Source organism: Ischnura elegans, chromosome 8 (assembly GCF_921293095.1).
Source record: "Ischnura elegans chromosome 8, ioIscEleg1.1, whole genome shotgun sequence".
NCBI lineage: Eukaryota > Metazoa > Arthropoda > Insecta > Odonata > Coenagrionidae > Ischnura > Ischnura elegans.
This window is the reverse complement of record NC_060253.1, coordinates 24,420,887-24,436,411: the sequence shown is the minus strand read 5'-3', so window position 1 is coordinate 24,436,411 and position 15,525 is coordinate 24,420,887. Positions and strand designations below refer to the sequence as shown.

The 15,525-nt window shown below is 40.5% G+C and overlaps 1 protein-coding gene across 1 annotated transcript in view; it reads right to left on the bottom strand.

The window, feature by feature from the left end:
- The window catches only part of LOC124164534 (progestin and adipoQ receptor family member 4), an 83,946-nt gene extending 72,379 nt beyond the window's left edge, over nucleotides 1-11,567 (bottom strand). The window contains exon 1 of the mRNA XM_046541896.1: nucleotides 11,268-11,567. Within this exon, the coding sequence (XP_046397852.1) occupies nucleotides 11,268-11,363 (96 nt within the window). The 5' untranslated portion in view covers nucleotides 11,364-11,567. The remainder of the gene's footprint in view (nucleotides 1-11,267) is intronic.
- Between the last annotated feature and the right edge of the window lie 3,958 nt (nucleotides 11,568-15,525).

The following is a 15,525-nucleotide window of genomic DNA, read 5'->3' as shown; positions in this document are numbered from 1 at the left end:
TAGTTATCGACAAGAAATGACGCTCAATTTTAAGTTCTGATGTCCTGATGAACGGCCTGTTTAAATAATTAGAGATCGATCTCAAGCCAATTAATGGGTTCATTAAAAACCTTTTTGATGAAACATTATGCAGGAAATAGTGATGCTATAGAGACAAGAAGTGCTATATGTCTCTCGTGGGAAATAATTTAAAGCGATATAAAAATGCTACTTCCGACGTAAGTTAAACAAAGCAAGGTTTGAGTAAAGAGTTGGATGTCACAAGCATAACTTATTGAACCCGATTTAAAAGTTGTCCGATAAGTTTTTCTTCGAAGAAGAATATATTTCGTGGGTAAAACATTACATGGATTATAATTAGGAATAACGTAAAGATGTGAAACAATGATGACATTAAATTGGACATTGACATATTTTCCTAAAAGCATTATAAGACTGCCAATTCCTAAGAGAAAAGAACGCAATGAAAAGTAAAGAGAAAAGAACGTACCTAGAGGTTTCATTCTTTCTAAAAATGGATGGCAGTTCATCTGATACAGCGTTTTAATATTAAATTATTCCGCATTAAAATTTTGATAACATTCCGAATCTAGACTTCCGCTATGTTTCACCCGTGCCGGATGAGTTTCTACGAATACCGGAAATCGCCCGCGGGGCTTTGTGTACAAAATTGTATACAAACGTGTTCAATATAGGCACATGACGCTGACGGTATGGCGCATGACGTAGACGGCGTTTCTAAATAAATGTATATTTAGTACTAGACAAAAGTTAGCTATTGGAATTAAAAAGTACCTCTTAGTTGCCACGTAATGCGGTCGTTCACTCAAATCGCGATTCATTCAAAGAATTCGGTACATGGGAAGAAAAGATAAGATCCAGCGAAAAATAAATTCTGCCGAATTCAGCTACTAACAAGTAAGTGAATAAAATTTTCTCCGGATTCCCACCGGGTTAAATACGTACTCCATTTTATTCGACGTATCGAGCTCCGACTCGGGGCTCATCCTAAGGCCTGCTGAATGTCGCTTTATTAAATAAATACTAATCGGAGTCGGAAATTTTTGAAAACAGATTGAAATGCGACCGAAGTGGCAACAGAAACCAGCCGTCAGTGGAATGGAATTGGGCATTCTATGTGAAGTTCCCTTGCCTCGGAACATGGCCGACATCCATGCGTTTTAAACGGGAAAATGTGCAAAATACGATTGCTAAGGCAGTGCATTTTGAGGAACAAAAACTGTCGCATGGGATTCGAGCAATTTATCATCCAGGTAGCAATCTCATCCGAACTATGTGAGCTGAGCGAAAAAAAATCCAAGTTACCTGACTTCCCAGTACTCAAATGCATCGCAATTCTAGAGGTCCTTTTCGAGATGGTCGGATACTCTATTTCTAGGGTTTACGTTGGGAGGGGGGATCATCATTCCATTTTTTACTGTTCAGTATTGTCCTCACGTACGAGTCGAGCTTAATATTCAACTGATATCGCAGTATTCTTCGGGGTGAAAACCAGGCTTTATCGACCGATCGATTCGATCAAGTCGGAGCAATATGCGACCCATTGCAATGTGAAAATCTCTTACAACCTTGTTAGTGAACCGAACCCTTTCCATTTCTTCGTTCGATGGTCCCTTGGCATTGTCCTCTGGATCGGCAGCGGAATGCACACCGAATTGCCGCCACTTTGTTCAAGCGCCGCTCTACTTCCGCGTTGGATGAGCTGCCCTCTCTATCTTTATCTCTCTCGTGCAGTGGAGGAGGGGGCGGAGCGGAGGGAGGTGGAGGGGAGGGCCACCCGCATGTGCTCAGCAGCCGTGGTCAAGGTCATGCAGCGCTCTTCAATCCTTCCAACAACATGGCGTTCCATTTTTCCGCAGCGCTCCGCCTTTCATTTGTTTCCTCCGATTTGACACATTTTCTATAGAGCTCGCGCCAATGCGGGAAACTTGGGACTCAAAAAGATAGTCGCCTTTCGTCCCATGTCGCCGAGGACGAGAATATTCGGTGAGCTCGAATACTCTGGTTTCCCCGTTATTTTTTTTCCAAGTCGCCTTGCACAATCCTCGTATTAAATCAACTGCTTCTAAGAGAGAAAATTGGGAAATGAAAAAGGGTAACGGGGAATCGTTTTTTCCTCAAAAATTCCCAAAATATTTTTAGCTTTGTCCCAAAAAATATTTTGTTACATAAATTTTAATTATGCTAGCTGTGCCGCCTTATTCTATTTGTTCAATAGAAATATATGGTTTGGGAAATTAACTAAGGGACCGATGACATTCTTTCACCAATTTACTGCTTTTGTGACGCGAAAATTGTTAGCTAAGTAGTATAATTTTCCCTAGTTAATCTTAATCATCCGCGGAAGTCATTGAACAATATTAATATAGGCTCGTGGTTCGCTCCGGTAGTTATCTGGTAATTATCCTCTCAAAAACCTCAAAAATATATTTTCTATAAAATATGATGACCTATCGAATTTTTCAGTCGTTACTGAAGCATTTTCTGCCCTTCTGAGCCTAAATTTCTAAAATACTTACAAAATTGAGGTCGCGCAAGCGCATGGTTGACTGCAGTCGACAATTTTGCTAGTTTCTTTCGCTGTGTCTATATTTTTTTTTACAAACCTACTCTAATTTTTCCCTCCCTCGTGAGCCCATTCCTTTCAGCGTTCCCCTCCGTTTGTGGAATGAGTTGCTTATTTTTTGTTTACATTTCGCTGCTGACGCGAGCAGTTAACCTCGTGGCCTTATAACCGCGAGTGAGGTGAAATACGAAGCATTGAGATAATATCGTCACTCGGAGAGGTCTGGCGTGTCGTATGTTGGAGAGGTTTACCATAACCCATATAACCCATAAACCCATAATATTGGAGTCATAGGGCTATCACATATAGAACAAACTGCTCTTGTTTGTCCACTGCTGCCGCAGGGAAAAGTGACCGTTTGGTGAGATGTCAGCTAAAAAGGTGTTTTTATGATATGTTGCTTCAAAATTAGAATTTCTGAAATTTGGATAGTATAAATTTTTAAATAACTGTTGATAATACATTCAAATAACAAGTAAAAATGACTAATTTTTAGTTTAAGTAATCAGATTTTTTTCAAAAAGTAAATGTAGTATATTTTGGAATACCATGGAATTCGCCATACCTCGTTGTTGCGATCTGACCACTGTAAGAGAAAAGACATTGTCACTGAATAGGTGGTCAATACGCGATAGGGGATCATAATACAAAAATAATTCCGTTCAAAAAAAAAAACACAATTAATCTAATTTTTCGTTGAGTACTTCATTTAGTCGTTCGCTAATTGTTTCAATAAACTTCCCTTATCACTTGGGTTGGCACTTCGGATACGCATCATCCTCTCAGCGCTCTGTAGAGGAAGCAAGGCACGAGAAAGAGAGAGAGAGAGAGTGAGATAAGGAGTGAGAGATGCGGCCTTCACAAGGCCATGCGAGCCAAAGGGGGAGTGTCAACCTCCCACCCTCTCCCCTGCTGGACCCTTTTGAGCACGTAACCCGCTGCGGATCCCCTGCACCACTCTCGGCATCAACAAAATCCGCTGACTCGTCCTATCTGTCACTGAACCCTTCCTTGCATAGTATTATACTATGTTACGTTATATTATATTATGTTATGTTATACTATATTATATTATATTATTTTATTTTATACGTAGGCTTCGTGCTAGGCTTCGATTCCTTGCGAATGTAAGAGGACGCATCACTCCAATTCGCCCAGTCTTATTTTCTATCTTATTTATTTACTTTCTTTTCTAATTACTCGCTGAAAACGTACTCTATCATCGTAAGTGAAAAGAAAAACTATTGCTATGTTCCATAATTTTATTTTATTTCACGCAGCGGCATCATCTTCAGGTAAGATAGGTCGAAACCAGTTGTGCCTGAAAATAAATTGGTGGAATGCAACAAAGTTGTTCTTTTCATTTACCATAAAGTTAACTTCCACGAGGCTGATACGATGGATCATATTGGCGTTTTAAGGGTGTAAAGGGTGGCCCTTTATTAACATTATCCTCATTCGTACGCATAAAAGTTTTATAAAGAATACTGGCATGAAATTTTCGAATTTGAGATACACGTATATGTTGCAAATGGTAGTTTAGCACATTTTCTAAACGAGTACTTCGAGTCACGAAAAAAGACCTTTTGGTCGGGAATGAACTCTGTGGACATTACCAAATTTAAGTGCATCATGGTCAAACGAAATGGTAAACTGCGATGGTCTACCTCAATGCTTACCACAAGGGTAGAGTGAGCTTCAGAAACGGTTTGATTATTACAAATAAATCGGTTTCAGTCCTTGAGTTGATTAAAAAGTGAACTATGATACAGTGGCGCCGACTCCATGGGGCCTGAGGGGGCCCGAGCCCCCTCAAAAATTCGTTATGGGTGTGAGGAAAAAATTTGTCAGGCTTGCTGATTTTCCCCGGAGTGTCCAGATATAGAGATTCGAGTTATCAGGGCTTTAATGTTGATCATATGGCTCCTCTAAAATGCTTAAAAAACTTAAAACTCACTACTTATAATATTTCCCGAGGCAAGATCCCCGGTTTGGGCCCCCCCAATATTTTTTGTAAGTCGGCACCCCTGCTATGATATGGTTGTTTTATGAATCTTTCAATTGCATTCAAGCCTATAATCGCTGATTACTTTAATTAATTATTATTTTACTGACTTCTTTCCATTGCATATCGCCGGCGAATTGGATACCGTAATTTCCTCGATTCAATCCTATTCACTTGGCTTACCATTGGAAAGTGCTCCAGTTTCCAAGGCTTCGAGTCAAAGTCCTGTTTTTTGCATCTCAAAAACATATCTCTATTTTTACGTTGTTAAGGTGCACAATTTTGCGGCTAGATGCTCACTGTACCTCTCTTGCAGAAAAATCATAGAAGAGATGTGTTAATACATTGGACTTTAGTTCTGATTGCCTTAGTTGCCCAAGTATTGCTCAATATTTCATAAAAATTTTATGGGACCCGATTTGAACATGACATTTGAGCATGGTAACATTGTTGGGCAAATCGTGAATGAATCATGAGTGATGTTGAATTACAGATAAATTTAATTGGTCACATAACCAGGCACTATGGCTCGATGAAGACATTTATCGAAGGACCAGAGGAGGTGTGGAAAGGCAAGGGAATACCTCGAAAGAGTTACATTGGACAAGTTATTATGGATGTGAAAGGGCAGAAATACGTAAATAAAAGAATTTTTGGTGATAAGAGAGCGGAGTGGACAGCTGCGTCAAACCTATCTTCGGATTGTTGACTTATGATAATGATAAAATTGAAATAATTTTTCTGCTCCTCCAGCGTTTATCGTGTCGAAATACCTTATCTGAAAATACTTCGCCCAGTGATCCCATCAAAGCTTTAGGAACAGTCAATTCTTTCTTTTCGATGCTCGTTGGTCACTCAGAATCAGCGATCGCCTATATAGACGTACCTGCCGAATGGGGCCATTGACTCAGACCCGAAATCGTTATACATAGAATAATTCGGTAGATTCATGGGATAGATGAGTTTCAACAAAAAATATCTTCCTAATGAAACCGTACTCTTGTATCTTTAAGATACAAAAAACACGAAAGCTTTAACCCCCCACCATATCAGGGGTTGGTGATGTCTTTAGATTAAATTTTCAATTTACAGGGAAATAAGTCGTTCAGGGTGCACTATAAATCGAGGAAAAGATTCGCTACCAAGAGTATAAACAGCAACAAACTACATGGCGGAGGAGAAGCTGTGAAGCAGTGTACCGCTCAGCATGAGCTTGTGACGTCATTAACTTCAATCATCTAAATATGTCTCTAAGCCATCGATTTTTCGCCGAAAATATCTCGAGAAAGAGGAGACGGATAGAGAAATGAAAACATACGAGTTTCTATTTTTTAAGATTAGGTTTCTATTTTTCATAGTCAATAATAAAATAAAATTTATGACCTAGCAATTTATAAGTAGCTGGTGCTGGCTCTGGCGGATACCACTTTCTCGGTATAGCAAACTCGCCTTCCATCACCTAAGTTTAATCACGATATGCTAACAGGAGTGTCCTGCATCCACGAGAATACAAACAGGAAAAGAATTGAGCCCTAGTTGCAGATTCTTCCTCAGAAGAAGGATAAGTATCGGAGGTGATACAGATCTGGCCATATGATAATACCCAAAACTTATTGCAAGTTTAATGAATAATATTTCAAACAGTATTATTCCGCTATTATTTATTACTTTCTCAATTAGAATTTACTATCATCAGTTCTCGTCAAGCAAAAATAATCTCTAGGCCTCACCAAAAAACGTATTTGGTATTTTGTATTTTGCACAAAACGCTAGCCTTAAGTCAGATTCTGGCCCTGAAAATTATAACATCAAATCTTCCGCATCAATAAAATATTATGCGCGTAAGATTATCCCACCAATGTTTCCGTCCTTAGCAACTTCGTTCGCCTCACTCGGAGTAATTTTGATATCGAATATTTATGTTATCTTGCTGCGATTTAATTTTATTCCACATATCATGGAGCTTTTTAATATCTCTGATTTTTCTTTTATGAGACCTTGATAATTATGTTACGAGCAAAATTTTGACTGAAAAAAATATCTGTAACAAGCTTCGGCTTTCAAGTTATGGTATTCAGACGTGATTGAATTGATTGCGGTTATTAATATTGCACACTGGAAAGTATTAACTCGCAACCGGTTTTTACTCATTAGTGTCAATGTTAAAGGTATTTACAGCTCAAGGCAGGTCACTACTGGAAAATGGAGGAGCCCTAGGCCGACCGTTGACGTATTTCTCCTCAAATAGAAACCAATTAACTCCTCTCGAGTCTCACACAGGCTTACTCTAGTATCACTCCGGTTAGCACTGGAGGTGTCCGGCTGCCAAACTGTACATGATAACAGAATTTTCAGAATAGTTTTATTTGCTTTGTCCTGGTGATATAAGGATTAATCAAACTCCAATTAAAAGTAAAGTATAGTTTTTGTTCAGTTCGCACGTATAGGAATTCTATATATTTTTTTGTTACTCGTGTCACTGACTCCCTTTCTTTTAATGTTCCTCCTTCAGCATAATGAAATAACCAAATTTCAACTAACTGTAAGCATAACAACTTAAGTAAAATGAAAATACTAAAGAAAAAACTGTTAAGACTAACAGTTTAAATACCTGAACGTTTAAATCTGACGCCTAATGCCAAAAAATTCATGACTCCTAGACTATGAGGCTTTGAATAATTAAGAAAGATATAGCTTAACTTGGTTAGGTGAAATGGAAAAAAAGAGTTTTGCAACTGGACGCCTCATTACATTAATGACCAGTAAATCGCCTAGTGCTTGCGTTCACAGGAATGTAGTGACAATCAGCGATCCTAGCGCGGGACATCATTACGTGAGACACAGCTCGGAAGCAATGGTGGATACACCCTCGTGGATACACATCCCTTTCCCAAAGCGTCGCATCAGGGGGCGCCCGCAGGTGACTCTGTTATTAACATGATTATGAATGCAAGATATTACTAATAACTTCACACAGTAAAGCTCACTCTTTACATTTTATGGAGATGAACTGGGTTTCGTAACATGATTACACCTTAAGGTCAACATAAGATGCATATTATATACGAGGGAGTTGATGCCGAGGGGTACCTACTAGTGTTTTTTCTAAACGTAGGTAGTTAGTTACAGAAATTAGGTAAAGACACCAAGCGATATTAATAATATATTTATTAGTGCTTTTGATTTTCCACTCGATGTCAGCATAGAACTGAGACTCAATCGTAACCCATGGCCAAGTTTGTATATATTTCTTCAATCAATTTCTCTACCTAACTCTGTTTAGAAAAATAATCACTTGTACCCCTTGGCTTCTCACCGCCTCATAAAACATCGTTACATATTCAGGTTATCTGAAGATGTAACTACGTTATGAAACCTGGGTTGTGTCCATTAAACGTAAAAAAAGTGAAGCTTACAAAGTGTAATAATTTTAATTTCCCGGAATGGAGGAATTTACTCCGCGGTTCCATATTTTAAGAGATTTTTTGAGAGGAAAGGTTTTTTTTTCTCCTCAGAGCAGCATCCTGTGGTGTATTTGCATCGTTTCCACGCTCTGCGCAAACGATTTCCTCAATCTCTCCTCCTAACCCACAAGAATATGTGTACAGAGCGTGAAAGCGATGCAAGTGCACCCGAGGATGTTGCTCTGCGGCGAAGCAGGTCGCGTCAATAAATCTCTTACCATGTGATGTCCTAGTGTTAATGCACACTTCCGTCCCTAAATCCCAAGGCACTTCATCAAGTCACGCACCACATCATCATCTAAAACACGTTGATTCGTATCGCTACCCGTTGTTTTCTTTTCAAATGAAAGTTTAGAGACCAATGATTAGTTCAAGTATGTGGACGAATACCTACGGAAAATAAAGTATTATGCTTCGTAAGGTTGACTATTTATGTTTAACGGACACAACGTGGGTTGAAGATGCAACACCTAAAGATGCAACTATGTAATGAAAAACAAAGCTACCTCTTCAAATCAAACATAGATATAGAACCGTAAGGGCAATATTTCACGGAGTAAAGCCTGAAGTTATCAATCATACCGCATAGACGGGTTTGACTGTACTGTAGCATAAAATACTCACCAATCTTGGACCCAGCAAACTTTAGGATCCCTTGGGGATTATTATTACAATAAATCTTCTACACAATTAATTCACTACTCAAGTTATGCCCACATAAGACAATACATAAAAAGTTCACTATCCTCATGTTTGTCCCCATGCCCTTCACTCACCCAGTGATTCAACGAAAGGTTAGTGTGAATGGGCGAGGCTCATCCCAGATTTAGCTTCAAGCGTGTGAATATCACACAATTCGGGTAGGTGGGACAATAGCTTTCCCTGGGCAACCTCTCAATTTGAGAATTTTGTTTGGGGTATCGAAGCCTTCATCTGAGATATCCTTATCGAAGATAAATTTGTAAGAAATGGACGAAGCCAAGGTAACAAGAGCTGCGAGTGAGGGATGAGTTAGAAATAATTGAAGACATCATTAGAATTAGCGATATTTTCTTTTCATTGTTATATTGCGAATTAAAGTTTTAAAAAAATAATCCTTAAAATCCTACTACTTGCGTTATTATTACATTTGCGCGGTAGATAAAAATGTAGTGAAAAGTGCAACCGCCTTTCATTTCTATGTCGAATTTCCAGTATATCACGCCCGAATCCGTTGAACGTAGATAAACTGATCTTTGCCATTACAAAGGAATCGGGGCTGACATGCGCCCAAGCCGGAAATCGCTCCAGCCATTACAGATCCACAGTTCTGCACGTTTTTTCCCGTGCCTCCCATGCCTTCTGCCGACCCCGGCGAAGTCGCAGCATTCTTAATTTCATGCGCTTTATGTGTTTCCCGGCGCCGTGTGCGTGGATGGGGTTATCGCATGGAGTGTATCGCGTCTATCACGACTGAGCATTGACCTCGCCGAAGGGAAAGAGTGGTGAGGACGCGGTGGGAGTTTCAGAGGGGGGGGGGGGGGAGGGTAAAGGGGGAGCCGGTAGCAGCTGCACAACCTTCCCCCCCTAAAATACTCTCGGCGCGCGGGCGGGCGCGTGTATTATTAATAGGTGGCGCTGCACTCCACGTTTGGCGGCACTGATTGGTGTCATCACGACCCGTCAAACAGCGCCTCTCTTAATTCAATTCGCGGACTCACGCAAAACGATTTCGTAGACGCACCGAGATGGGCACTCGTGTGCGTGTCGCCCTCATACTCGGAGCGTAATAAAGTTCGCAAAATAGCGAGATCGATGCAAAAACACGCTCCTTACCGGCAAGTCGCGCACTCATTCAAGATATCAAAGATGGAGGAAGCAAGGGCGAAAAGGTAACAACGGATTCCAGTATTTCGGTACCCGGTACTACCAGGAACCTTCTTCAGCGTGCTGAAAGAAAAGCGTCATCTGACTGAACTTGGGGCCACTTTCATGATTTCATATTATTGACTATGACTTCATACAGCCATTACCGTAGCTTGAGAAAGGTAAAAGTCTACATCCAGGTATTTAATAATGACGCTCGGCTAAATAGTGGTCTCAAATTAAAGAATTTGCCAATTTTCATGCTCTGCAAAATGCTAACTACACATAATGAAACCGGCTCTGCGTCAATGGACTGAGACTTCGGTTCACTCCCGCCCAGGGCAAAGGAAATATTCTCTATGCCTGAGGGAGAGATTTTCTTAACACAATTGTCAGTCGTAAGTCCTTAATTCTCACCATATGCGAATTCATAGTCTATGGGCACCCTATGTTGCTGACCTAAATGAATTGAGATGGCGGGAAGAGAATTATGTAGCCTATTCCCTGATTTATATCGATACATTACCAATCAAAATAGAAAGGCTTTTGCCCAAATTACTAGGAACCCACAAGTGTGAGAATTTCAGGGCTGGGGGCCAGTTATTTCACTTGGCCAACCCCTCAAGTATATCTTGGGGGTAGAATAAGAATTACTTTTTGTTCTGTAGCCTCCTTCTGGGTATGTATTATTTATCCTTGCCAATGTTTCGATGAATGAGTCCTCTTGGTTGTCTGATCTAAAGGTGATAAGTAAATCACTCATCGAAATGTTGGCGAGGGTATAGACCTTAACCTGGTTGTACCTGTGATCACTATCCGTGCAATTTTTCTATCATAACAATAACTTTGTGTTTCAAACGCCATAGTGTGTGAAATAGTTTACCCCTTTGAAGCGTAATGAACTTGAGGTTGAAGCATTTGACTGCTGATCTTAGGGTCCCTATTAAAATACGAGTGCAGCCTTTGGACCCATTTACACAAAAATCCACGCTGGGCGAGGTGATCCAGAGTGAAGAATTGTCCTGCACTGTATTTAGTACGCCTGTGGATAAGTCTGGGGCGAGTTTTGCCCTCATTTATACCAACATTCCGGTTGAAGCATTAAGTGAAGACCGTAACTCGAACGAAGTAGCCCAAACCTCGTGGTGGGATGGAGGGGGAAATGCCTGGCTTGAAGCTCGAAAATTCTGGTGCTAACTTGTCCGGTAAAATGATTTTTCCTGTGTGGGATGATCGAAGCCTAGAGTGCACTAGCGGATTACTCCGTATAAGTACGCCACTGGCTAGTTCGCGGTTTTTCACTTGAAAAGCGTCCACCGTAGTAGGAGGGGAGGCGTGCACACGCGGATATCACGGCTGCACTCACCTGGAGTGAGCCATCGAAGTGTTCCCCTTCCGCCCCGCGTTCCTCGCCTTCCGGCGGCTGGCCGCCCTGCGACGCCCCGGAAGCCGACTCCGGCATCTCGGTGCTGTACCCTCAGCTGTGCCGCCGCTCCATAGTCACCGCCCGTCAACCATCCCAAATGGCCTCAAGACGGGAGAGGTGCGAACAGCGAGATTGGATGCTGCTGCTGCTGCTTAGAACGACGCTGCTCGCACCTCAACTCCTGCGCGCGCGAACGCGAAACGCCGGCCGAGCCAACTGCCTTGCGCCGCCGCTGCAGCCGCTCCGCCCCGCGGTCAACGAGGAAATCAGAGGAGATATCACACACACACAAGCACTGGCCTCCGCTCGGCTGAAAAGAGAGGGGGCATATCCCCTTCCCCGCCGCCGATGAAACCTTTCTAGTTCCCACCTCCCCTCCCCTCCCTGAATTCCACCGGCGAACATCACGTATTGCGGAGCAGAGAGGGTTTCCGCGAGTGGAGTGGGAGGTGTACGGCTCGGCGGTGGCGTGGGACCGGTAGAGGAGGAGGAGGGGCGGGCGGTTGCCTGGGAAACGGGTATTGATTGTTTTACTCCTCCGCAACTGTTTGAGAGTGCGCTGCGGGCCTCGCGATGTGTTCCACGTTTCCCGTGAACATTTTCCTCTCGTATGATTTATACTCTTTGCTCCATTTCCTTCGCATTTTCCGTGCCGCTGAAATTTAATAGTTTTCGAGATGAAGAAAGAGACTTGTGTTGAGATGGGGAGGGAAATCTGTTAAATTTTGGAAGAAAACCCCTGCAAGCTACTGCGGAAACCCTCGCAGTTGTGCATGTCAAGCCATTAACGCATGCGCTTCCCTCCTTGCTTACTTATCACCTCAATACCTGCCCTATAGCTGCTCTTTATCTCGTTTATCCTAATTGCTAACCTCGGGATTCAAAATCGGTAGTTCTCGGAAATGTGCGTGTACTCAGCTTCGGAAATCGCAACGATTCTTTCTTGCGCATGAGAATAAATAATCAATTCTAATAGCGACGCTTTGAACTCCATAGTATATCCTTTCTACGCGATTGGGTAATTTACTGACAATGAGTATTCTTTTTCGAATTAGTATTTTTTCTAATGAAAATTATTAATAATGTTTTTCCGGTTGGTTATTTTTATTTATTTTCCTATAATACCATCATAAAATAATTAACGTTTCACAATCCACCTCCAATTGATTGCAAATATAAAACATGAAAATTACTTCTGATTGCATCCTGTAGCTACATATGATGGCTTAGGTTGGGTAATTAACCATTGTTCGGCTTTTAATTGACACTAGGTGACCCGGCGAACTTCGTACCGCCTAACATTCAATGAACTTATAGTTTAGTTGCACCATTTATAAATAAAGAGCGGCTTTATCGTTTTAATCATATTTGATTTAATATAAATTAAATGATAATATATTGATGAAAAAAATTATATGCATTCAGTTGTTGGCTATTTGTGTTATTAACCGTAAAAATATAAAATGTAATCACCAGTCGTATTAGCTCATGCACGATATTTTACAATTAATGTGTGAAATTTTAATATTTTATACTTTGTTCTTGTTTTTAGACAATCGTGCTGAATATTTGAGGCTACTGTTACTAAACTTTAAAATTTTTATGGCTTCAAATTTGTATTTTTGGTATTACATACTTTGACACTATACTGCCTTAGCCTTAAGTACAATCTAAGTGATTTATTGGCAATGCTTTGCCTAGCAGATTTTAATACAGAATATTATTAACAGATGAATAGCAACTTATGAATAAAAATACAAAAGCCCTTCAACACAAAAATAAGTAACACTTACGTAGTGTGAGTGAACACAGGGAGAGGGGATGAAAGGGAATGCTTATCCCAAAACATTTTTAATGAAATGAAAAATATCACATTTTATTTCAAATAAATTTAAAATTGTGTTTTTCTCCTCCGTAGTTAATTCCTGGGTTCGTTTCCGGCTTGGAAATTGCCTTTGCACCCGCTAAAGCGGGCCACCCACAGGGGTTCTGTCCCTCGTCAATAAAAAATATATGTATAGTGTTAGTCGTGATTAGTGTTCTTTAGCGTAGGTGGAGGGGTGGGGTGAAGACCACTGGAGGAAGCATTGCCACAGAGGCCCAATAGTCTCAGGATACTTAGTCTGGCCTTTAAATTGCATAGGTAATTCATGAAAACGCAAAAAATGAAGGAGGCGATATGGTTTATAGTGTTTAAAGTGTATAGAGAGTTTTCATCCCCCATACCCATTTTATGACATTAATTTTTTTTCCTTATCTTGACCTCGTTTAATTCATGGTAAAATAGTTCTCGGAGTGTAGGTCAATGTATGTTATGCAAAAAAAGTTTTAGCCAACGTTTCTGTTTATTTTAAACCATCCTCAGGGCTATGAAAGAAAACATAAGAACAATATAAAATACAAAGATAACAAAGATATACAATACTTTTACATAAATATATTTTACGATAGCGATTTTTACAATAATATAATTTTAAAAAATGACAATGGTAAATCGTAACAAAAAAACTCGACATAGCAGTACGTCCAGGCTCTTAACAGAATAAAATTTCTGAAAGGAAAGAGAATTCACTTTTCGCTTTTAATCTTAAGATTTTGACTTACAATTAATAAAACGTGGTTTTCACTAGAAATCTCAGATTTGAGCTTACAATTTTTCAGGCTACAATATTTGAGTGCGCAGTGAACAGATTATTTTACCTCTATAAGCATAACATAATCAGTCCATTACAATTCTATGATGTTTATCATGGAATTGCATGCATTCAAATTGCAATACGTACGGAATTGTGGCATTCTAATTGCGTAATGCGTGGGGCGCCTGGCCGCTTATCTAATGGCCCTGGGTTCAAATCTGGGTGATGCCTTAGAACACCTATAAATGAAAATAATGCTTAAATGGTATTGGCCGCGGGTAGTTCTATAGCGGTTAGCGGCCCATACCTCGTGGGTGGGAATTCCCTTTCTGAATGTGTTAAATTCACATCCTTGTGCCCTCGTCCGAGGTGTGCTCTTGTCTCACCAACCTCGGTTCGAAACACTGATGATGATGAGGCTATTGAAACAATACAGCCTATAGGCCTTGCTACGCGGCACATTAACGTGTACGAGTGCATGTGTGAATGCACAAAGGTAGGTACGATTACGGTGGACCGGAACATGTACGAATGTATGAAAAAAATTAAAATAAGTTATAATTTTGATGTCAATAATTCTTTAAAGTTGGAAGGTTACACGTTGAAATTTTGCGTTAAAAAATTAAGACATTTACTCATACCTGTGTGTCAATATATCTTGAAACGATCAGGCCTTACCATGGAATAAAGTGGAGCTTCTTCAAAGGCCTTAACATATGAGCGCACTCGATCACTATTTTTTTTCATGTTTAATCCTTTTATCTGGCGTCAAGAATAATACGCGCATTGGGAAAACTGTACGAAAACACTAGAAGTCGTTCGACATCCTCTTACTTGTTTTCACCCTATGACGAGATGTACTACATGCAGAGAGTTATGACCGAGGAACATTTCTAAATTCTGGATAAATGAGAAATTTCTCCCGTGTTAATTATTATCTACGGGCCTTTAATATAAATCGCTATTTATTCGTATTGTGAATATTTGAAACAAAATGGTACTATTTCTCGTTTCACACAATTTCAAACGACATGGGGATTTGAAGCGCTAATCGATCTTCACATGTTCCTATCACGTTCAAAATTTCAACAGTCATTTGTTTCCTCATCAATGCTTGATTCCAGCCCAAGGCCCTTATATACTGGTTACTAATCTTCGGCTCAATGTTGTTGCCTTGACTGACGCTGCCACCCCTCAAACCCCTCCAGAGAAACTCTGGCGCACAGTGGCGCTACCACTAGGGGAAATATGGAACTAACTGCGGTCTCGGCGGCGGTTCGAAAGCAAATCGGGACGAGATGGAGTGATAAGAGTCGGATGTGGACGAATTATAGGAGGAACGATTAGATTAATTGAATAATTTCACCATGGAAATGCGCTATGGGCTGTAAATCACTAGTTTCTTAGTTTCGGCGGGTAAATAGGACCTAGTGAAGCCAAAGTAACAATAAATTTATCTGCATTAGGGTTTTACCTAACTCTCGGAATTTTCTGATTAAATGCTATGATCGAAGGCGGCGGCAGTTGGAAAAAAACATATAGGTACATTAAAAGGCATTTCT